General features: G+C 41.4%; 1 protein-coding gene across 1 annotated transcript in view; it reads right to left on the reverse strand.

Moving 5' to 3' along the window:
* The window catches only part of CA12 (carbonic anhydrase 12), a 30,517-nt gene extending 10,670 nt beyond the window's left edge, over positions 1-19,847 (reverse strand). The window contains exons 1-8 of the mRNA XM_013957085.1: positions 19,757-19,847; positions 16,583-16,603; positions 8,642-8,821; positions 5,908-6,050; positions 4,886-4,981; positions 2,610-2,673; positions 1,983-2,140; positions 890-1,016 (exon numbers count right to left, since the gene is read on the reverse strand). Coding sequence (XP_013812539.1) covers positions 890-1,016; positions 1,983-2,140; positions 2,610-2,673; positions 4,886-4,981; positions 5,908-6,050; positions 8,642-8,821; positions 16,583-16,603; positions 19,757-19,847 — 880 coding nt within the window. The remainder of the gene's footprint in view (positions 1-889; positions 1,017-1,982; positions 2,141-2,609; positions 2,674-4,885; positions 4,982-5,907; positions 6,051-8,641; positions 8,822-16,582; positions 16,604-19,756) is intronic.
* Between the last annotated feature and the right edge of the window lie 3,426 nt (positions 19,848-23,273).

The raw sequence follows: 23,273 nt of genomic DNA on the forward strand, positions 1-23,273 counted from the left end.
GCTCTAGCAGTTTGGGACATTCTATCCTTAGAGAAGTAGGAAAAAAGACAGTTATTTTTCAGATTTCTACAATGTATGTTTACATTATATAATGCAGTTTGCTCTATTGCATGTACCAGAAGTGTAGTAATGCTAAGGGCAGACTTTCCCAGTGCAAGTCAATGGAAAGCCTCCTCTTGATCCCAGTGTCCTTGGGGGATCTTGTGTCTTGCCAGATTTGCCACTGGTAGCCTACATGGCAAAATCCTGCCCTTTCTTTAGATCTTTAAGATCTATGTTACATATCTCATGTAGCCCCTTCTGGGACCAGTCCTGCCTCTGTCGGCAGGACTCTTGTCACTCACTTACCATGAACAACATACTGGAGCAGAGGTGTTTTGCTAAAATGTGGGTGGCATGCACAACCATTATAAACAGCTAGAGAGTCTCATTAAAGCATTGCAAACTGAAATTACAGAGAACCAGCAAATGTAACTGGAAAAAGGAGGCTAGCTCAAACTGTTACACTGACTGAAAGACTTCAGCTGTAGAGAACAGGTTAGTGTTTGGAATGACGGAAAGTTGTTCTGCTGGGCATGACAAGGGCAAGCATGGTCTTCCTTCTCCTATCTCCTTCCCTTTGATCAAAACACAAGGGATGCATGGAATTGGCTTGCCTGATACCCCTTGTGAAACAAAGCTTTTTGTATACTCTCTGTATACCTTACTCTCATAGAGTTGCCCATGCAACAATGCAGTAAGAGAAGAAAAGGCAACAAATCGAACTGCAGGAAAGAGACTGCTATGTTTTTGCAGCAGTGAAGTGCAATGGGACTGCCAGTTCAGTACTTCAAATTTACACAAATCATGGTGCGCTATTTCTTTATATGCAAGCGCTCATGCAACTTACCTTCATGGAAGGAGATAAAAACCAGTCTTTCATCAAACTTCTGAACGTGGCGGAAGTTATCAACCATTTCCAGGGGTTCTGGGTCGTCACTCTCTGTGCAATACATGGCTGTTTCCAGCGCCCGTAACTACAAAGGGAAGCACCTGTTCAGCTCCCAGAACACAGGAAAAGCAATGTGGGTGTACGGTCCCAGGAATCAAACTCCCGGAGGGTGTGTGTTTGAAATCACAGAGGAAGGCAAAGGGAAGAGGATACATTAAGTAGTACTTAAAAATTTTGCATGGCTGTGAGCCCAAATACAGAATAATGTGTAGACAGTGTGATATCTCCAAATCCATACCTGTATTTTGTTTACATTCTGTTAAAATTAACCCTCTGTAGTAATTGGCTTCTAGGAAAATCAGATGGGGAGAGAAAACATGGTGGGCCTGTGCTGCGTGTTCTCCCTAACACAGTCTAAATCCCAAGCAGAACTAAAAGCTACTTCATGAAAGGACTCCCTATTTTGGTAAAGACATGATCTGGCAGAGTGGACAAGGTTAAAAAGCGACTTTCATAACAGTGAGCACATATTAATTTGGTCGGAGATTTTGATAATAATTTTTTCCCCTCAAGTTTATAATTAGGTGAATCAGAAGATAGTGTTTGGGAGTTTATAGCCTATATAATTCATCAGTGGCCACCTGAGAATAAAAAAAAAAAAAAATTAATTGAGCACAGAAACAAGTGTTGGAGAAAAGCCAGGGGATTTGGGCTTGACAATAACCTATCACAAGCTTTTAGAAACTAACATCTACCCAGCCTATCATCCCTAAGTCAGTCAGGATCCAAGTAGCACTTAAAGGCTTGATGAATAGGGTTCAGCCATGAAACTTGAACAAAAATGATCTGATAGTGACTCGTGGAAAGACTCAAAGCAGCAAGTAAGTGCATAGTGAAAACACAAAAGAATCTCACTTTACTGTGATTTTTTTCAAGCTGATACAATACTAATGTATGTTGGAATATAAGAGAAATCCAGGAAATTAGAATATGTATTTACTGTTCCTTAGTAAACACCAATAAGGAAAACACATGGTATATTTAAACTTGCCTGTTCTTGTGAAATTTTAACAGGGTGTCGAAAAACTGTCCAGAGAACACTAGGGTAGCAAGGAGGAGTTGTCAGGGATCCTTCATAGCGATAATACTCATCCAGTCTGTTGGGAAGCAGTTCTTGAATATTGAAACCAGGAACTAGGGCCATCTGATCTAAAATAGAGGATTTGTGTTAAATGCTGTATCATTATTACACAGATTGTGTAGTTTAGTCCCGATGAAGTGAATTTTTCAGTAAGTAAGATGTTTTCAGTCGTATCATTAAGAAAATAAAATACATTTTAACAGAGGTTATCCCAGTAAAATAAGGAAATAGAGCTTTTTAGGTTTCCTGTACAAATCTTGTCCTAGATACCAAATCAAGAGTTCTGTAACATAAACTGTGGCCATGTCAACCAGACAACACCATATGCAAGAAATAAGGGCCAGTCAGAAACGTGTGGCGTTATGTGTTTGTCTCATGCTAGCAATACACTCTTCACAGAAATGCACTGAATTTTAAGTCTTCTAGAGTTTGACAGAGGTTTGCCTGCAACTTCTGGACTATTTCTACAATCCCTCTCAGGGTGATATTGGATACTCCTAGCCACTCTCAATCCATAGCTGGTTTATAGCCACTCACCCTTGTATTTCACATTTCGGAAATGCCTGAAGATCTTTTCGTACGTTGGGTTGAAAGGTCCAATCTGTAATGAGCAGACCATTAACAGCTGTGCAAATCACCACAGTCCAAATACAAATCTTTGCTTCTGCATGCAGCAGGTAACAGCATTTGATGAACAACTCTACCGTAAGGGAAAGGTTTCCACTGTCCAGACACTAATGTACTAGCATGGCCTAATTCCTCTTTTTGCCCAAAACATTAATACTATTCCCAGAATCCCAACAATGTTCTTACTGCTCTGTGGATATTAGAGCTGCTTTAACATGTTGCTCTAGCCCACTGTCATAATGATGCCTTAGCAATGACAGCATAGACCTCTCTGCGCTTGGAAGAGCTGGCTGCCTTTGCGTGTTCAGCACACTGTGCGCCTGAAGAAAAACCTTGTCCTGTAAGAGCCTTGTAGACCCGAGTTCTCTGCTGACAGGCTTCTCAGGTCATCCACTGGTTTCTAGTCAAAGCCACAGTTTTCCACCCACAAACGTTTTTTAGTCTGCTGCTCCTCACAGTTCCAGCAGATAAAGAATGACACTACTGGGCACCACAGGGCCTCTGGCAAGGACTATAACTCAACACTCTAGCAAGACTGTGTTTTTCAACTTCTCCCAGCAGCTTTTGGGTTTAATAATCAATGCCTTTTTATATGAATTCTCTGGAGTTGGTGTTTAGCAGCTCCTCTGACAACCGAGCATAGTAAAACGGTGTCCTTAAATCAACTTTAAAAGCCACCAGCTGTCTGAAAGTTTTTCAGAGTCCAAATCTCCAGGCTTAACAACATTCTCTTACTTGATTTTAAACACTAACAGTTGGAGGGGAACAACCTAGAATCCTGTTATTCTTTCCTAGAATAATATGCAATACTCTCAAACTTTTCACAATTCTGACTTCCAAATAAGCTGAAATTTGACACAAAATTGTTGTCAGAGCCTTAGAGGTGGGCCAGGAGGTGGGCTTGGATGATATCCATTTGCAGTGGAGCTCTGTTGGCGAGCTGGGACGTTTGTCCCCTGCACGGGACCTGGGCCTGGCTGTGCAGTTCACAGCCAATGCTGATAAAGCCCCTGTCTCGCTGTGCGGGGTTGCACGAGACACAGCTGCTTTCTTACATTTATTCCTTCTGGTTCTGTTTTAGGAGCTGTTTGATACCAGAATGTTTGTTCTGTGCTCACCTGCTCTGAATTAGAGCGTGAGCTGTAGGTATTGGCTGTGACTGGCACATAACGCGCTCTCTGCTTCCTGCCTCGGTGACTAACTTTGGAGGAGGGCTGAACAAGTCTGTCCTCCTTTTAGAAAAAGGACAAAAGAATTACAGAAAAAGGCACTTTTTTCTGCACCACCACTCCCCCCCTTTACCTGAGAGTTCATTCTTGGGAAAAATGAGTTTCTGAAAACTGGTGTTAAGTTCCTAAGACTATTTTGTGGCAACCTCCAAAAAAAATTTTTCTTCTGTTTTTTTCCCTCTCCTTTTTTTTGTTGTTGTTGTTGAAACTGCCTGTGTCCTTAAACATTTTTACATATTCAATGGAAATGTAAAAATTGAGTACTTTCAGGCCTTATGTAAAAAGTGGAAAATACTCCAATTTTACAAATAGCTTTATAGTAAAGCTTATTGAGGAGTTTTACTCTTTAAGAGGAAGGAAAATTATAGAAGCTTGTCAAAATTGTTTCTTCAGATCAACTGATGGATGTGGGGCTTTAGAAGGGAAAATTGGAAATCTGTCCTTTTAAAAAATGCACCGAATTTACGTGTTTGTAATTTTATATCACTACTAGAATCCGTGATTCAAAGAATCTGGGAAGTCCGTGTCCTGAAGGCTATGGTCACATCCGAATTACATATAGTTGCCAGAGCGAGGGTTGTCTCTCTCTGCTGTGTTAAACTGCTTCATCTGCAATAGGCAGTTTTAAATACATGAGTTTGAAATTCACTGTCGTCTATTATTTGATAAATTCTACCAATCCTCAGTTTGTAAATGAATTTAAAAGTAGATTCAGCATATCTGAAGTTAATTTGCTGAAAAATATGAGGAAATATTCAGAATTATTCTTTTCCTTTGTTTGTACCCGTTTATATAGGTGCTGATGAAGTCTGGCCCTTTTTTGTGAAACAGAAAAGGAAGAACGTATTCAGCAATATCACTTTTAGTTAATCTAGGTAATTTTTTACTTTAAAGATCTCTGATGCCTTACTTAATGATCAAAAGTGTATTAAAAAATAAAAAAGTCCTACATCCTACCTCAAGAAGAATAGCCAGAACCGCCAGCCCATCCGCTTTGTCCATTGCTGCTGTTATATCCGGATATTTCTCAGAGTTGTAATGTACAATATGCAGCTACAAGGAAGGAGATATGATATTATGGTAACACTTCTGTTTCACTAACTGAGAAAGACCAGTGCAGCCACCTCGGACCAGGACATACCATGGTTTTTTTATGGTTTGCGGGCAGTAGTGGCAAAATACCTTCTAGAGAAAAGCAACACGTGCTGGAAGTCCCTCTGCTAGCTCCTGTCTAGCTGAGTTATCCCTCCTCTCTATGTGATGGAGAAAAAAGAGGATCGCTTTAGCTTCAAGCCATCTTGATTGTATTGCCAGTACTAGTAAATATTTCTGAAATAGTAGCACCTTGGTACTCTTGGGGCTCTCTCATGTTTAGAATCCAAAAACTGGTGTTAAATATAACTGGAGAAGAAGCAGATTCCTGAAAGGCTCTTATGCAATTAAATGATTCTGACTGAATAATTTCTCGTTTAATCATTTGGCATAAGCATCCCATAGGTGCTGCTGTTCCAAATCTATTCCTAAATCCTTAATTTAGGGTTAGAAAAGATGGAAATGAAAAAGACCTGTCAAATAGTTCTTCACCAGATAGAAGAAAGTGAGTAAACATAAAGAGAAAACATTTCAAAATGTCATTTAAGCCCAGTGGAGCCAATGTTGTGCTCTGTTTTACAGAGAAGAAACAAGGGGTCAGATATCTAGCAATTTTCTTGAAATTACTCAGTGACCTGGTGACAGCCCTGAGTCTAAAACTTAGATTCTAACTCCCTGAAAGTACATGAAAACTCATGAAAGTACACGGGACCCCATCCTCTTCCCAGTGCACAGTGCAGGTTTTTAGTTTATATACAGAGTGCAAGTACTTTGATGAGGACCTTGCAGCCTTTTGCAGTCATATACCAAAGGTCAAAATCCCACTTGTAAATGGTGGGACTTCCCCAACCTTCTTTGCGTGTTTCCCTGATCCAAGCTCGTCTTACCTCTGCTGCAAAATGCTTCCCACCGATGGTGTGCTCTGAGCCTTCTGACTTGTTTCTGTTGCCCCAGTGCAGGTGAAGTTGAGATGCAGCGTATTCGAATGGGAGGTTTCTGATATACATAGTAGGCGACAGATACATTTTCACTGTAAGCAGACCAAAACCAGATGGGAGGAGATGATACCACAGCTTTCAAGCACTGGGCACATAGAACTACTGTCTAGCTATATTACATATGGAGAAGGGACAGAGCAGAATAAACTATTAGATTCTTAACTTGGAACCCATCTCAGTCTGCAGTCAGAGATAAACATTTTAGTTGTCTTTAAGCCTTTCTAGGCAATTCAGGAAAGTTTAGAACATTCCCTTTTTCTGTTTTCTTAAACTAAAGGAATTAAGTGTGAGAATTATTGCTAACAGAATTCTTTCTCTTCCCTGAAGAATGCAAAATTACTTCAGTCTTATTAAAGAGACAGTTATCAAAGTATTGAAGCAGAACTTAGGCTCATGTGCTTTCTTTCTATTCCCTTATTATAGTAAAAATGGCTTAATAAGCCAGTATTTGGTCTGGTATTTTTAAACACTGGTAAATTGAGTTCTTTTCTCTTTTAATCTTCTTTTAGGAGCATTTGGAAAAAACTAATAAATTAATAACACCCCCCACCAAACCCAGAGTAATGATGTCAAGCAGCAAGGTAATCAGAGGCCTTAAGAATTAGCATTTCTTCTCTTGACATAGGGAAGGGGAGGCTGTTGTATACAGTACCCTCCTTTCTGATCACTAATGCTCTTCAGCATGGAAGGCAGGCTGGCTTATTTTTTTGTGTAGAAATTGCAGTAGAAAAAAAAATGAGTTGTTCTCTTTTTGCTGTTCAGTCTGGAGAAGTTTGGTACTTCATAAAGCAACAGTTTATGTAAAGAATAGATCAACCTCTTAGCAGTTTACCTTTACTGGTTTCCAGTGGGAATATATTTCATTTCTGGAATGTCCCAGGTATGTTTTGCAGGGGAAACAAGGCCCAAAACCTTAATAAAGGAGCAACTGCTGACATATGTATTCTTCAGCTAATATTAAAGAGCTTTTCTTGAGCTCTACTGTTTTCAGTCTAGCTGAAGTAGATAATTGTAGCTGGCTGTGAAGCACATTAATTGTATATAGGAAAGCCTGATAGCGCAGTACTAGATATCCTACTGATTTCCTCTCTAGCTGTAAGAGAAGATAATAGCAGATGGTGTAATGAGCACTCCAGCAGAACCAGTGCTTGTTACCTGGAGCAATCAAGCAATCGTATCTGAGCGAGTTCTCTGGTGAGAGTGGGCCACACGTTCCCTGCCTCCCAGGAGAGTACTTACCTGAGAAGCAAATTCCAGTTTTAGGAAGCCAGATTTTCTGAGGGTAAATCTATTTTTATCTTGGCTTTTATTAGGAAGTGATTGAATTTCTGGTGTTAGGGACAAAATCTGAAAAGCTTAGTGACCTAGGCTCTGGGAGGAATTTGTTTTTTCCTGTGTGACTGTGTCACAAGGGACAGGCTCTCAGTGTTGTGCTGTTGTTTCCACCTACTCTCCAGTACTTTTAAAGGCCACAGTGATGATGCTCCCTGTTCTGCCTAGGGTTGACTTGCAATGGCCTAATGCATTCAACTTGGACAGTACAGTCTTTCGCTAAGGACTCAGAGTGGTTCTTAGGAAAAGGAGATTCCCAAAGAAATGGTGTTCCAGACCTTCCATTTCTTTCAGTACTACTAGTCTAAAGCAACCTGCTTTTGGTGGAGAAATTGGTCAAGATGAGGAAAACCAGGAACCATGCGCTAAGAGGTTGGTCCTTACCTGACGAATGGGCTCATGATGTTGTACAGAGCAGGTTTACCCCACTGAAAGAGTGAGAAAAAAAAAAAAGTTTGCCTGTCAAGCATCTTTCAACGAGGCATGCTAGGGAAGGGCAGAGGCTGTTTTACAGCACAGGTTCTTCTGATGCCTGTGCAATAGAGGAGGATACACAGAAGGAGAGCCTTATACCTGCTCTTGTTTATAGATCCTCAAGCGTTTCAAGAAGAAAAAAATGATGGAACTAGCTTATTGGTATTGTATGTCGTGTTGATACATTAGACATCGTAGACATTTATGAGATTGCCTCTTCTCTACTTTTATCTCCTATACCGGACACTTTGATTTAGTACTACAGTGGAGAGTATGTTTGTAAGCTGTTTCTAATTATTTTTATATCTTTTGAATCTATCTTTCTTATCCTTCACTACAGGAGGTTTCAGTCTCAAGTCAAAGGAGCAGAATGGTACTCCTAACTGTGTTTTATTTTTGTACTAAATTCAACTGAGCTGCTTTGATTAGACTAGAATATCAAAGAGTCATTGCATCTATATTTTATCAATTTATCTCTTTCTAAACAAAACCACAAAATCTGTTCCTGTTTCTGAGCACTTGAACCAAAGGAACAAGAAGAGCTTTCAAAAGCTCAGGAATTAATTCTGTGACCTGCCTAGAATTTATTTAAAAACAACAGTTTTTCAGTTCTGCTTATGCCAGGTCCATTTGTATTTAGTACATTGCCGGTTTTCCTTAGCCTGTTCTTTAGGGTGTATGTATGCTGATGCGAAGGCTTCATCTATCTCAGTTTAATTTCAACTGATAATCAAAGAAGTTCACCCATGAAATACAAAATTATGAACTCCAGTGACACTTTCCTTCACAATCTTTTACTGTCATTAAGTTTCCTTACCTGAATGACCATTATTGGTCAATGTAAACTGGTCAGTGGAGGGCACATTATAGCCTACAAATTCTAAAGGCAAGAGATTAGAATTGTACTGGAGAATATCTTTGTGAAAATCTATCGGTGATTGGAATACTCCTCCACAAAATGGATATTTCTTTGGCCAGGCTTTCTCTCCATCAGGACCTGTGTAAATTAACAAAGAGACAGGTTTGTCAAGCCTTGATGTTGTTTGAATCTTCCTTGAGAAACAGTAAAAAACAGACAGGGATGAACTACTGCAGTTAATCTAAAAACTCCTGTGTTTGAGCTTTCATCTAAAATTTGGAAAAGGAGTCTTTTCTGAAGCTTGAAGATTTTTTTCTACTCCTTTACTTTTCTCAATTTCATGTTTCCAGTATCTCAATAGGTAGAAAAGGGCCAGATTACTGTAATAAGATGCATTTGCTGGCAGAGAAAGTGCCAGCAAAAATCTCACAGAGAGACACTTTATACCAAATTTCTAGACAGATTCCTGAGTTGTAATTTTCCATTTTGTCTACAATTTTCATCCCTCATGGTGCTGGTCGATCAAAGTCAAATTCTCATATATTTGAATTTCATAAAGCAATGATAAGACTATGTAGTACCAAAAATGCCACTGTATTAAAACTTTAATTCACATAAACTTAATGATAGCTAGATAGATGAATCATATTAGTTATTACATATGGTCATGCATATAGCGGGAAAAGCTTTCACAGATCTTTAGGTACTACATATATAAAATGTTTTTTTTCCTTAGTAAAAAAGCTAGGAACAGTTTTTTGTTTTTAAAATACCTGAAAAAACTTTTGTTACTGAGTTTTAATAGGTCAAGTGCATGCAAGGCTATTTTTCCATCAGTGACCAATTAAAACAGATACTGCTTAGAATTAGCCAAGGGTTGCTTATAGTCCTGCAAAAGCTTTCAGTGGTGACCTAGTTATGTTTCTTTTGACCTGAAGCCGTTGTCCCAAGTCTCAGCCATGCCTTTGGGAACCGACGAGCACGGCCCCACCTTCAGCCAGAAGCGATGGTGCAACAGGCAGCGTGCAGCAGAAGTGAGGGAAGCAGCTTTGAACTTGCTTATGTATCTGACCTGGTCTAACCTCCCTAACTTCAGTAGTGCTACTTTGCACTGGTATAGGAGAGAGGCATTTTTAGGCCTTTATATTTTTGCTTATTACCAAACCATAAAGTGAGGAAATTATGTGGAAGAGTTTATTGCCTTTTCCAACCCTTTCAGTGGTTGGAGATGGAGTTCTGGGATGACAGTGCTATTCCCTTTGGGCTCCAAAATATACAGGTATTTATAAAACCCCAAATTATGCTTCAAATTCTATTTCATTTTTCACCTACTGACTCTTGATTTTTTGACAATCTCAGCTGCCTTTTAGGTTGTACTGTTTGGGAACTGCAGGCCTGGTAGCTCACCAGGTTAGGCCTAAGTGTTTTCAGACAACAACAAAACAAAGACAGTCACAGTGCCGGCTGTGCCCCTGTGTTTGGATGTGTCACAAAATTTGGACTGTGTTCTGACAGGAATGACTTTTCCCTGTGCAAGTACAGGCATATGCACACTAATGGAGCTATGCCTGCCTTCTGAAGAGAATTGCTGAAAAAAGTAACTTCATGTTGACGAAGGAAATGTCACAGAAAGGAAGCAAGCCTTCTCCTCATCATGCAAACCGTTTGGCTCTAGCTAGCAGTATCTCATAACATGCCGTGAAAAGTTAACTTCCAAAAATGAAAAGTGTTATGGTAATTTGACCTGCAGTAGCATGCTCACTCTTGCAAAACTTTTTTTCATCACAGTCTTTTGCCTTAGGTAGACTCTACAAAGAATAGATAATATCAAGAAATTGTTCACTGTGCCTTTGATTTAATTAGACATTAATAGCTAGCAGCTGTTCTCAAGCTGTAAGCTGAGACTATTGGGATTTAAATGTCAAAAGAGGTACTTGCAACTTGTGTTTCTCCCTGACATTGAAGATTCATCTTGCTTCTTTCTAAGGCAGGAGGGTCTTTTGGGGTCACCTGGCCTGATCTGTATAACACAGGCCATTGGACCCCCTTGGATTGATTTCTGCTTTAATGAGGCTGTATCTTTCGTCAGGAAAAAAAAAATCCAATCTTGTTTTAAGCATTGCAGGTAAAAGTTACTTCATAACTGCGCAATGGGTAATTACTCTCCTTGGCAGCTTGCCTTTTAGTGCGAGTTTGTCTAGCTTTGACCTTTAGTGGCTGCTTTTAATCCTTTGCTTAGTAATTGAAGAACCTCCTATTAGCATATTTGTTCTCCTCATGGAAGTACTTATAACATAGATGATAAGTACTTACTTCTCCTAAGCTAAATAGATGGAGTTCTTTGAGTCTTTTGTTAGAAGGCTTCTTTTCCAGACCTGTAATATTTTTTGTGGCTTCTTTGAAGTCTCTCCAGTATGATAACATCTTCCTTGAATTGTGGATGTCAGGATCTAATGTTACATCAGGTCATCAATGGCAAAGCAAATTCAGATATTTTCCGAAGGGAAATTAATGATCAGGTGAATATTAATGGAGACTCACTTTTTAATGTGAAAGAGTTTCCAAGGATATCAATAAAGGAGGAGAATCTGATTTAAATGTAGTGCATATGACAAAAATTACGAGTTCAGTTTTGGTGCTCAAAGACCAATTTACTTCCTCAGGAAAGCTCTTTAAGTTTATTCAAGACATAGGTTAGCACGTGACTGTTTGCAATGTGGATATGCAGACTCAGTCAGTGCTTTTCAGTATAAATAGGCTCTGATGTTGCTGTGACTTATGCATTTCGCTACGGTTGACTGACAATCACTGTAACTTCTCTCCTCTTAGATCTTCATGGCACTTACTATCTTAAAATTATTTTAATTCTTTTTAAAAGCTAATAAATCTTATGCTGACATTAACTTCATGATCATCAAAGCATTTATAACAGAAAATTTTTGCATTTGTGCAAGCTGTGGGTTTCATGGCATAGTGCTGCAGTGCCAAAATAACTTATTAAACAGACCAGCAGTGTCAGGAAAAATTGATGAAAAGCCTTTATTGTAATAAGATTCCAATAATTTTGTAAGGGTCTGTTTTTCTGTGCACTGATGAGGTAGTGGGTTTCCAGAAAGACTTTGAGATATATCGTAAGTTTGGACACTTGATAAATCAATAGGTAATTTTTAATTGATGCATGAGACAGAAGCCTAGTCCAGCCAATGGAAGCCACATCATGAAGTACAGCACACTTTTTTAGTACTATTTTTGGTGTATTGCATGCCTTTAGGAGTTGGCAGGATAATATGGGAACTTTCATACCAACATCAGCAGTTCAGAAGGGAAACTCACTCTTTACAATAAAATGATGTAGTTACTGCAGTCTTAATGCACCTTAATCTCGAGTAGCTGTTGTCCTTTCCCTGACACACATCCACAAATCCACCTTCAGACCACTAAGCTTTGGCAGTTCTTGCTTGTTTCCCACTCCTGCTCAATCAACACGACCTTTTTTTTTTTTGGGGGGGGGGTACAAAACCAGTTTTTCTAGAAATTCAGCCTTTTTGTTACATAGTGTTCCTCATTTTAGTGCCTCAAAGCTCTTGTCTCAAAGAGCTGAGCTCACTGCAGCTTGTGTTTGCATATATGAAATTGAGATTTCCATGGTAGATAAACCACACAGCTGGAAGGCATCTCTGAGCCAGCTCTGCTGAAAATGAATGATTGATTGTGAACCAGATTTTCCTTTTCCTCTGCCAGCATGTTTAGAGAAATTCAGTGGAAATCATGTTCTGTTTACAAAGGCTCTGTCTGATCACTATTGAATAAAGAATAATATGTGGATGTATTCAGATTGGCCTGTATTACAAGTCCCATAAGGTATTTACATGAGAGGTATTGCAAAAACATCTTAATATTTCACTTCTTCCTTTTGTGACAACAGTTATGACAAAGGGGAAGGCCCAGACATCTCAGATGCTTGCTTCCCTGAGGATCCTGCCAGGACTGCATCAGCAGAGCAGTAATTGTGCTGTGGGCCTGTCCCACCCATCCAATGTAGTATTCAGCTGTTGGAGTAAGCGATTAGGCACGGAGCTGTCAGTATGGGTGGATGTCGGACCCCCCTGCCCCTGCCAACACTGCTCCCGATGCAGCCGTGAACGCTCCCTGCTCTACTGTACTTGCAGACCTGGTTGCTCAAATCCAGCTTGTCAGCTGCTTCCTTTTACATGAGCTCCCAGGGCCGTGTTCCCTTAGCAGGATGTAAGTAACCCTAAGCGTGGCTGTGCCCTCATGGCTATTTTATAGAAGATGCCTGTAAGTAGAATAGTAAAAATTCTTCGGACGGCCTTGCTGCCCACCTCCACAGTGAGCTGAGTGAAATACCCTCAGTCCTACAGCAGCATATCTCTATCATATCATCTCCTTTGATGCTTTTTAGCTTTCTGCATGCCTAAGCCTTCATCAAGCCCCACAGCCCTGGCACAGGTAGGAGATGCAGGCAAATGCTCCCCCAGGGATGACAGGGGTCTCTGCCCCCAGGAGACATACCCTGGCTGGATAAAAGAAGAAAAAGCCAGGTCTGTATGATGCCATTATTACGAAGAGGCTTTTTCACTGGTGACTAGTTAATACTCGTGTTGCTTGAGCTTCTGATGGGGCATCCAAGATCTCTTAGGCTGAAGTGAACTAATGTCGTAAAATGCACGGGATCAGTGAGACGGGGAATGTGCGTGTGGTATTTTGCAGCCATGCAGAGCACTGCCTCAGTTTTCAGCCAGCTGGAAGCTATATAGCTGCAGTGAGCTTGGGTTTGAGGCTGATTTAGCAACGAAGGCTGAGAGACTGGGCTGTGTGCCACAATAACGTGGCCACGTGTTTTCTGTTTGGCTCACAGCACAGGCAGAGCTCCGTTCTTTCTGCATACACATATCCAATATGCGTATATCTTCCATATGTGTGTCCAGAGGACAGCTTGTGAGGTAGAGGAATCGGCAAGGGCTGTAGCTGTCGCTGCTACTCCATTACACCATTGTACAGGTGCTGTACAAGAAATTTTGGGTGTGTTCTAGAGTGTGCACTAAAGCTGGCATTTCCTCAAAAAAAGAGGGCAGGTTCTCAGCATCTCACTGAATTGAAGTAGAGCACCTGGCAACAATAAAACTAAAGAGTTTGCAGCTTTAATTAGCATAATGTCTGTTAACAACAGTCCTTGTAGTGTCTAGGTTAATAATATTGTCTCCTCACGTGCTAAAGCACATTAATAATTCTGGTGCTTCTATTACTTTTAACTTGTCTGTAAAACTAGGCAGCATCCTAGCTGTTTGTCCACTCTCAGGGAGTGATTCTAGCTCTTTGGTTTCCCTCCAATCCTCTTACATAAAAGCAGCAGAATATCAGCATCCAAAGAGTTTGAGCCCAGCTCTGCAATTCTGCCAGTTGTGTTCTGGGCAGAGGAGTTTGGGCCTGCACTTCCAGCCGCACAGCAACACTGCAGAAGGAGCCGTGTGGGCACGGTGTCCTGAGCTCTAGGGACATCTGAACATTGTTTGAGTTCTCTAACTGGAGCTGGAAATACTTTTCTCAGGATGTTTCTCACTCTTATGCTGGTTCTCTGACTTTCACCAGAAACAGCCCAGTGCTAAAACAGAGTTGCCTTCGTTAGCATTCATTTCTGAGGTCAGACTTGCGCTTTGTAGCACAGCGCCCCATAAATTTGTGGCTGATATCATGTTTGTCTATCCTTAGTGCTGTATAGAGTGGAGCCCCCCCAGTAGAAGATCACATGGAGGCAGGGGCTGGCAGAGTGCCAGACACTGCTGACGCTCACTGCCACCAGCATTACATACTGTATGTGACACTAGCACCTTATTCCTTAGCTACCTATATAGTAGCAATAGTAGTAATATATAATAGTAATGGTGACTAGAGACAGCTCCCCTTTCCAAAAGCACTTTGTCTATTTTGTCCATGTTACAGAAGGTGAAGCAGCCCACCAAGGGACACAGCACTCGCCTGTGCTGCTTCTTCCAGGCACACAGTTTAGGTTCTGTTCTTGGACTATGTACAAGATTAGTGAAATCAGGAAGAACAAATAGCATAGCTACAGTTTGGCTAAGGAAGAGGCAAGTAGAGAAGGTTAGCCTTTACGTTTATTGTAGCTAATGCAGTAGTTTCCATTATAGCCAAGCCAAATACCCAGTTCTTTACAAAGTTTGTTCTGAAAAGATAACACCAGGCCACATCCTGGTTTACCACCTTGCCCTGAGCTGCTGTGCTATATCAACATTCAGTTCTGCATATTGTCTTACTGAGCAAATAGGCCTCTCATTGACGAGGGATGTCTCAATTTCTCCTCCACCCTTTACCTTGTACCTTGACCCTCATCTTGAGATCAGCACTGCGTTTGTAAAGGCTTGACTTCTTCTCCCTTCCTGTTGACTTCATTTTAGTGGGTGGCACTGCAGAGTGCTGCAGGGGTAAAGGTAATGGGTGGAAGGTGTAGGCTGTCCTGAGGAACCATGAGCAGTAGGAGAATATGAGGAGCAGTTCTTCCCTGGTGTTGATGACAGTCTCTCTAATCGTCATTTCTCTCCATACAACATTTTACCCATGCTTTATTCCAGATATTTGCAAAGAAGTGTTCTGTACTATTCAATTGCCACTTTAGTCTTTTGAAGTTGCTTTTACAATATCTTTATCCAGATATTTTTTAAAAAGTAGTTGAGAGAGGGAAAAAAAATCTGGTTTGTGAACCTTTTCTCCATCCTCCAGTACATGTCAGAAATCAGACTGCAGCATAGAAATGCTTAACATGAACTGAAGAAGCTGGGCACTGAGAATACTGTACTCTGAAAAATACATTGGTATCCAAATGCCCAGAAAGGGAGAAGTAACTAATTTAAACAAGCACTACCCTGGGAAGGAGGGCAGAACTTCTACTTTGCTGTAGAAGTCTTGATTTCCTGATTACCCAGTAGGGTTAGGTTCATCTGGTTGCTGCTCTCAAGGTGGCAAAGCTAGGCTTCTATTATTCAACGTATGTCAAGCATTTTCTCCAAATGAGAATATGAAATATATATAACACACAGTGGCAGTTAGATTAATACCTATAGATGTGCAGCTGACAGTTTTCCTTTTGCTTATGTGAAATGAGTCATGTAAATTGGAGCACAGCCAAAAGAGCAGCTGTTAGAGTTAAACAATTTAAATCTTGGAGTTTCTTGGGTTTGGCTTGAAGCAGCACCGAAGGCTTAAGAACAAGCATTTTTTTGTGAGATTCTCAGTACTGCCTTCTTCTCTGTGGGCATGTGGCATTGAAACATGGTTTTGAATGAGGAAATACCAGCCAGGGGATTTGCTCAAATAAAAGAAAATTTCTAGACAATCCTTCTTCTTGAGCAGCTATCAGGCCCCTCTGATTTAATGTCTGACTTGGAGGACCGGTGTGCAAAATACCACTGAATGTTATTTATTCTACCGTGTCAGAGCTGGGGTCTTCTAGGAGCCAAGTCTCCAGTGACATGATCCAGGTGACACTGAACTCTGGCTCTAGTGAAAATGAAGACCCGTGTGGACAGGGAGAGGCACGCTCTTTGCAGAGCTAGGCTGAGGTGTGCTACTGGTCTGTGACTGGTGAGGAACCAGAGGGCTGTGGGGAGCCTCTGCGGTCGTGGGGCTCCTCTTAGTCCTCTGAAGTTCTTGTCATTCTGCAGGCAGTGTAGAGCCCACTAACTGCCTCCCGATCCTCCAGACAGCCCTGGTGGATAAATGACAGGTTTGAAGACAATGGGCCAGATCGAAACCTGGGTAAGGATACTGAACCCAGTAGGTTCTCACCAGGATAAATTTGACATGTTCTCCTTAAAATGCAAAACAAAGCCACAACTTACTATGTATGAATTAGTTACTACTTACCGATATAAGACCATTTTGACCCTGCAAAAAACAAAGGAAATATTACTGTGAATATTTGAAATTGAGCTTACTGTGTGCACATTAAAGAAACAAATTGCCACTTAAGCCCATCTACCGATTTTTGCAATACTTATCTGTCTTTCTAGTCCAGATGTTGAGCAGAAACATAAAAGTTTTCACAAGTTATGAACCCTTCTAACCAAAATGCTGTCTATAATTATCCCTGTGATCCTGCCCGCAGGGCTTGACACTTTTGTGGTCACTTAAATCCTGGGGGCAAACTTCTGTCAGTCAGTTTTTTTGAAATAGCCACAAACGTCAGTATGTAGGTATCCCTGATTTTCTCTGGTTGGGAAAATAAATATAAAGCAGGGTGTAGTTATCATCAAACCCCCATGCCTAGTTGGGGAGTTTGAAACACGTCAGTGGATTGCCAGCTGCCGCTCTGAGAAGCGATGGACAGTCCTTGCTGCACAGAGGCTCTGGGATTTGCTGTCTGAAACAGATAGAAACTGTCTGGACTTTGAAAAAAGGCGATATGGTATGTGAACCCATATAACTCATGAGAATCATGGGAGCTTGAGTGAGTGTTAAAATGATTAATGGTCAGTAGTCGTTGATTGCCTAAGGGATTGGGACATCGTCTTTGCATACTCTTGGAAATGTCTTGATTTACTTGAATATTCTTTTTAAATTTTTTTGGTCCTACTTACAGTCATTCAGCTTGCTGTGGAATTACAGACACTTGTCCTGACCAACCTGAATGGATTTGGTCTTCAGGCTAATGCAAATCTTTACTTTTCCCAAGTTTAACTTTGTTTCCACCCAGGAAACAATCCTGAACTCTGAGTCTGCAAACACGCTGTGTGCATGTGTGTGCATGCAGGCATTTGTGTATCCTCAGACGCACATGTCTGTTCAGTACGTGGTACTTGGCTACATTTCTTGTACTCTGAAATGTAGTCCCAAGTATGGCTCTTCCCCAAAGAACGTAGTGTGAAATATTTGGGGTGAATTTGTGGGGGTGTGCAAAGCAGCTGCACTTCACTCTTTTGCATCGACTGGGGCTGGGAGCATGAAGCTCCCTAGCTGCAGTTTGTCAGGACCAGTGAGCCTTTTTCTTTTTGAATTTTCAGAACAAGCTTGGTGTAATCATCCTGGCTGAAATCCCCATGTTGCTGTGTAGGAGAATTCATGCTCTGTCTTGGATTTCAACATGAGAAAAACCCATTCTCCTTTACCCTTTCGTCTGCAGGAGATTATCTCTTACTGATGTCTTTGGGGGTGTTTGTGTCCTACAGTCAGCGCTTTCTGTAGGTACACCTTTGATAAAGAGGGCAACCCACTGTCAGCAAGTTTTAGAAATCCCACATCCTCATCTGAGCAGGGTTTGAAGAAATTTTGGCTTAACTACACAGCTACTCTCCACTCATGCTCTTACTCTCACTGAAATGTGTATAAACTGTCAAAACTGTCTTTTTTGATAATCTAGAACAACCTTAAAAAAGTAAATTTCAAAGATTTCCAGTATTTTGGGCTTTTATCCCAATTGGAACAAAAATAAATGAAAGCTTAAAGTCTTTTGCAAATGAAATTTTCCTCAGCCTGTGATGATCTGTAATTCACTATTATGCCTTTACCAATGAGCACAACAATAACAACCAGTGTAGGCAGGGCTGAGGCACTCTTAACCCTGTGTCGTCTAACTCAGACCAGAAGAGGAACAGATGGCAGAATCTTCTTGGCTTTGTCTGTATGAACATATCAGAGCTGCAAAAGTGCTTTGCTACTATCCTAAGACTGTGGACAAGGTTGCTTTTATCCTTATTCTGCTTGACAATGAAATCAGGATGAGGCAGGTTGTCACACAGTCTCCCAAGGTTGGAGAGGAGTCACTGGAGTGTCTGATTCATGTGCGGTGAAGGAAGTAGCAGCAGCTCCCTAGCTGGGAGGGCTCTGCTGCCTTCGTTCATGCTAGGGTGAGTGCTGATGAGTAACACAGTTACGCTCCTGTGCATAAGGAGGAAATACCTAGAGCCAATGTATTTGTGACTCTCTGATCCATATCTGGGGAATAATACCTTTCCAGTGACACTTTGGAGCTGGGAGAGTGGGAACACTTCCAGTTGTAATAGTCTGTACCATAGTTACTTCTCTGACTTGCGAAGATGTCAAAGACAGGCAGATGCTGTAGCTGTTACTGCTTCTTGGTACAGGGTGTCTGACTCTAAAACAGGAATTCTCCAGTTTTCCCTTCAGGACATGTCATAAGAGGGATCTTTCCTACGCACACTTTCACTTCCAAGCCTGCCGTGTTGTCAGAGAGGTTATTCTGGGAATCACCAAGCTCTGGGAACCTCTGCCCCTCAGGTGGGAGATGCTGCTGGAGAATGCAGGCATTTCTCAGAGGAAATATTCCTGAAATAACAAGCTGGCCTAAAAAGTTTGAATGCCACCCCTTGTGTAGCTAGTGCTGAAAACCTGGTATAATGCTTGTCTTGGCAGGGCTCTTTCTGAAGCTGACTGCTCTGCATTACTCCTGAGCCTTCAGGATTTTCCTCCCATGGATATAGGTGCTGAGTAAGTCCTCTCTCACACAACCCTCCACTATGATTCTGCCTCACATCCTGTAATCACACCAGATGGGTTATAATCAGCTCAGATGGATGCAAATTGATTATAATCAGCTTGAATGGATGATATTAACTCCTAAAAGGAGAGTGAGGGCTGACCTCCTGAAACAGGTCCTGTTTAAATATAAAACAATGATGTTGAGTATATGAGAAAAGTGGCACTTCACAGTGATTCTTTTCCTCAGTTTAAAACTAAGCCAAACAGAGGGAAAGGGGTGATGCTCCCCCTAGCTCTGGGACAGGCCAGTCTCTGCTTCATTCTACAAGAAACAAACAGATCACAAAGCAAGGCATCCTGAGCATGCAAGGAGTCTCTAACATGAACTAAATCAGACGACAAATTTCTTTTTTTTCTGTATATATCAGAATACCTGTGCTGAAAAGCTGAAAAAGGATACTAACTCCAAACAGCTGCAAACTGCAATGACATGCAACTATGAGCATGCTATAGAAATCATAATAAAAAGTCTCCCCTGCTTTTCTGCTCACATTAGCTGCCCTAAGTTAGGATTGACAATAAAATAGAAAACTGAGACTTTACCATTCAACGGCGCTTGCACTGATAGTTGTATCTTTAGGAAGAAAATAAGCACAGTAGCAACTATGACTATACAGAAGATCTTGGCTGACATCTCAAGGAAGGACTTGTAATATCCCAGCCACAGGTTTCTCTGCACTCTGAAGAAACTCCCTTGTAGATATCTGGCAAAGAGCAGACACCCACATACAGAGCTTCTGCCAATGAGTTATTGCCCTTCTCTCTCCTCATTTCCCTCCTTCTTTTTAGGGCTGCTTTTTATAAAGCTCCTCAGACTCAACCCAAAACAAATGATGTAATCAGACCTGCCTCTAGTCAGAGCACCCTCAGAAAGCTGATCCTCTCCTTGGTTTACCCCCATTCTGCTGAGCTCCTGACAGGGCAGACTCCAGCACTCAGGGAACTGAAATGCGGCACTTCAGAAATTCTTCAGCACAGACACAAATGCTTAAAAAATGTGTCCACGCTCTTCTGGGCCATACCACAGAAGGGGTTTTCTAGCCTGGTTCAGAGCAGCTCCCTCAACTGCCACTGTTGGATCCGTGTGATTTAGCATAATAGACCAGTGTGAGGACTGGAGGGGGGAGTCAAGGGGGGCTGTGTGGGGCACCATGGACACTTCCCACAAAAAAACACCCAGCTGGGCAGGAGGGCGTTTTCTTAATTTGAAAGCACCTGAAACAGAGTATATGAAGCAGGGGATACTGAAAAATCATGAAGAAATGGCCCCAGAGGCTAATGTTGTGAAAAGTATGTGTATGGAAAGGGGAAAAGAGGAAATGGAGAGGGGGAAAGGGTATAGGTGATGTTCTGCTCTGCGGGTTATTGGGCAATAACCTCTTAAATCTGAAGGCACTATGGATAACTGAAGAAGGGAGGATGGGATTGGAGAGGCTGGTAGTAGTTTTAGCTCAATACATTCCTGTTTATAACTGTGACTAACTACTTATTACATCTCATTAACAGCTATGCAGCATGTGTTAGTTTTGATTGGTCAAACTCTTCATTATTTTTAGCATCACTATTTATCAAGTACTATTTAATTGTTTAGTGTGATTAGATTTATGTCTTTTTGCTTGCGACCGTTCATGAGGCTGTTAAAGGGCAAGGGGCTGCAGCTTGGCTCGCTTCTGTCTGGATCCCCGGCTGCAGAGCACCATTCTGGCCTGCGGCTGCTGTTCAGCAATAGCCCGACTCTTCCTAGCCATACAGTGGGCAGGGCAGAGCAGCAGCCCCTAAGGTCTCGTAGCATTTTGGAAAGTAGCTGTCTCTGAGTACAGTTCCTCTCTCATACTTCTCCTCTGTATTTTGTAAACCTAGATTGTAAGAGTTGACTCTGCTTGTTTTGGTTCAGCCAGATGTAATCGAGAGGGTGTGAGCTATCGTAGAAATGCTTTTAACACCTTTATTCTTCTGTCTGGCTGTTGGCTTTTTAAATGTCGTTAACCAAAAGAGAGGGACACTAAAGAGCATCTGTCTGTTGCCCTGTTTGTACAGAGGGGCGTGCTGAGTGTGTTGAGATGTGTGGGCCATCAGCACAGAATTAATTGCTGCTGCATGTAGGCCCTCTCCTAACTTGCCAGAAGTTTGAACATACCATTTTGCAGGTTTCTGTAGAGGAAATGGTTTTCTCATCAGCCTTCACACAAGTGGCAACTTGTGTGACAAGCTGCTAAAGCTGGTGTCAACCCATTTAAGGCAACTCATCATGCCAAACAATAGATAGGACTTCTGTGAATGGGGGGTTGCCATGTTAAAATATATATTTAAACACAGTATACAATAAGCAGAGCTAAGAACAGGGAGGATAAAAGCTGGTATGGAGAAAGGAGAGAAAAAACAAAAGAAAAACATAGCCACCCAGCAGGACCGTGGGCCTCAGAGGAGACTCAATATTGTTATGAGATGCCCTGTTGAATGGAACTGCAGAAGTGCAATTATACTATAAGATAATATGATTCCATATCCTGTTTCTTACAAGTTGTGATTTCCCATTTTACAGCTGGGGCAAAGGAATGCAAGGGTTGAATGATAAGTTCAGTCTAATGTCCCAATGTTGGAGAAAAGTAGAGATTACAGTCCCTGAAGTTTAACGCTCTGCCCCAGCTGGTAGCCAACACATCCCTATCTGACTAAGAATCACGAAACCTGCATGGTTTAAAGCAGGACACAAGAGGATCAAATGCAGAGTGCTGTTGGCCTGAATACGTTTGCTTCGCAACTTCATTATTTCTGTTCCTCAGTTTTTCTTTATCACAGTATTTTGCAAGACTTTTAGTTCTGCTGTTCTCAGCTGAGAAGGTGGTGGAGTTTGGCTGACTCAAGCTCCCAGAGTTCCCTGGAGCAATGGTAATAAAACACTGGCACCGTCCAAATCTAATCTAGCTAACCAGGGCAGGCCAGATTTCTCCTAATTGCACTGAAGCTTAGGCTGCTGTGGCACTTCAACATGACGAATGCAATGAAGCGTTAAACACAGCCTCACAGTGTATGAACGGAACTGCTTTAAAAATGCGTAATTCCCACTATTAGGGTATATTTCAAAGGGGAAAAGATGCACTGTCAGCATAGTTATTTTCAGCCAAATTCTTCTGTACCAGTTTGTCCTCACAATCTCTGTGTGTAGAATTTGGAACAGAAAAAAAGCCAGGATATTGCTTCCCAGGACATTGCACTGCAAGAGTGAGCCAATGATAGGGGAAATGGCCTTTAGGTAGGGAAAATTAAAGAGGAAGACACTTGTCATGGAAGCATTTGTGATTAGACCTGGACAGTGTAAGTCAAAATCAAGATGGTTCTCTATTACAGCTATTCAAGAGCTTCATGATTCAGGTATGCCTCAGTGAAATACAGTATATGATGTGATCTCACTGCAGTTCATCTTCCTAAGTAACTTAGATTAGCAAAATACTAATTTAGCAAGAAAATTTACTCTTTTTTGTTGTTTATTTTACATGATACAGTTGTTCAGTCTGAACACATGCTGTCCTTCAGGTGATACATACATGGGCTCTGTCGAACGTAGTACACATTCCTGTGTGCAATCACTAACACATATCTTAAACCACCAGCAAAGATTATTCGTGCTGCCTTCTGCGGTGCTCAGGCTTAAATACGCAAAAACAAACAAACAAAAAGAGCAGCTCCTTGCTCATGTTTGACTTTGGGAATGGTAGCAGTTGCTGTGGGCACACAGGTCGGGTATTACAAGTGGACAGACATCTTACAGGTAAATAAACAAACATGTTCATGTGTAAATATCCTTGTTTTGGAAATGGCTATCTACATTTAGGTGGCCAGTATGTGTTCTGCTGCTCATCAGCAAAGGAAATTCTGCTCCTTCTCCCTTACCTGTGAGTTCTGCTAATCTGAGGTGCAAAAGCAAAGATCTCTGGGGTTTCCACTGCTTCTTTTCCCAGCATCAGTCCATACCTATTTATTTGTTTCATCCATCCCATAACAAGGCATATGCAGAAAAAAACCGGCAGATACAAACTAACAGGCACAACAATGACACTTG

This window comes from Apteryx mantelli, chromosome 15 (genome assembly GCF_036417845.1).
Source record: "Apteryx mantelli isolate bAptMan1 chromosome 15, bAptMan1.hap1, whole genome shotgun sequence".
Lineage (NCBI taxonomy): Eukaryota > Metazoa > Chordata > Aves > Apterygiformes > Apterygidae > Apteryx > Apteryx mantelli.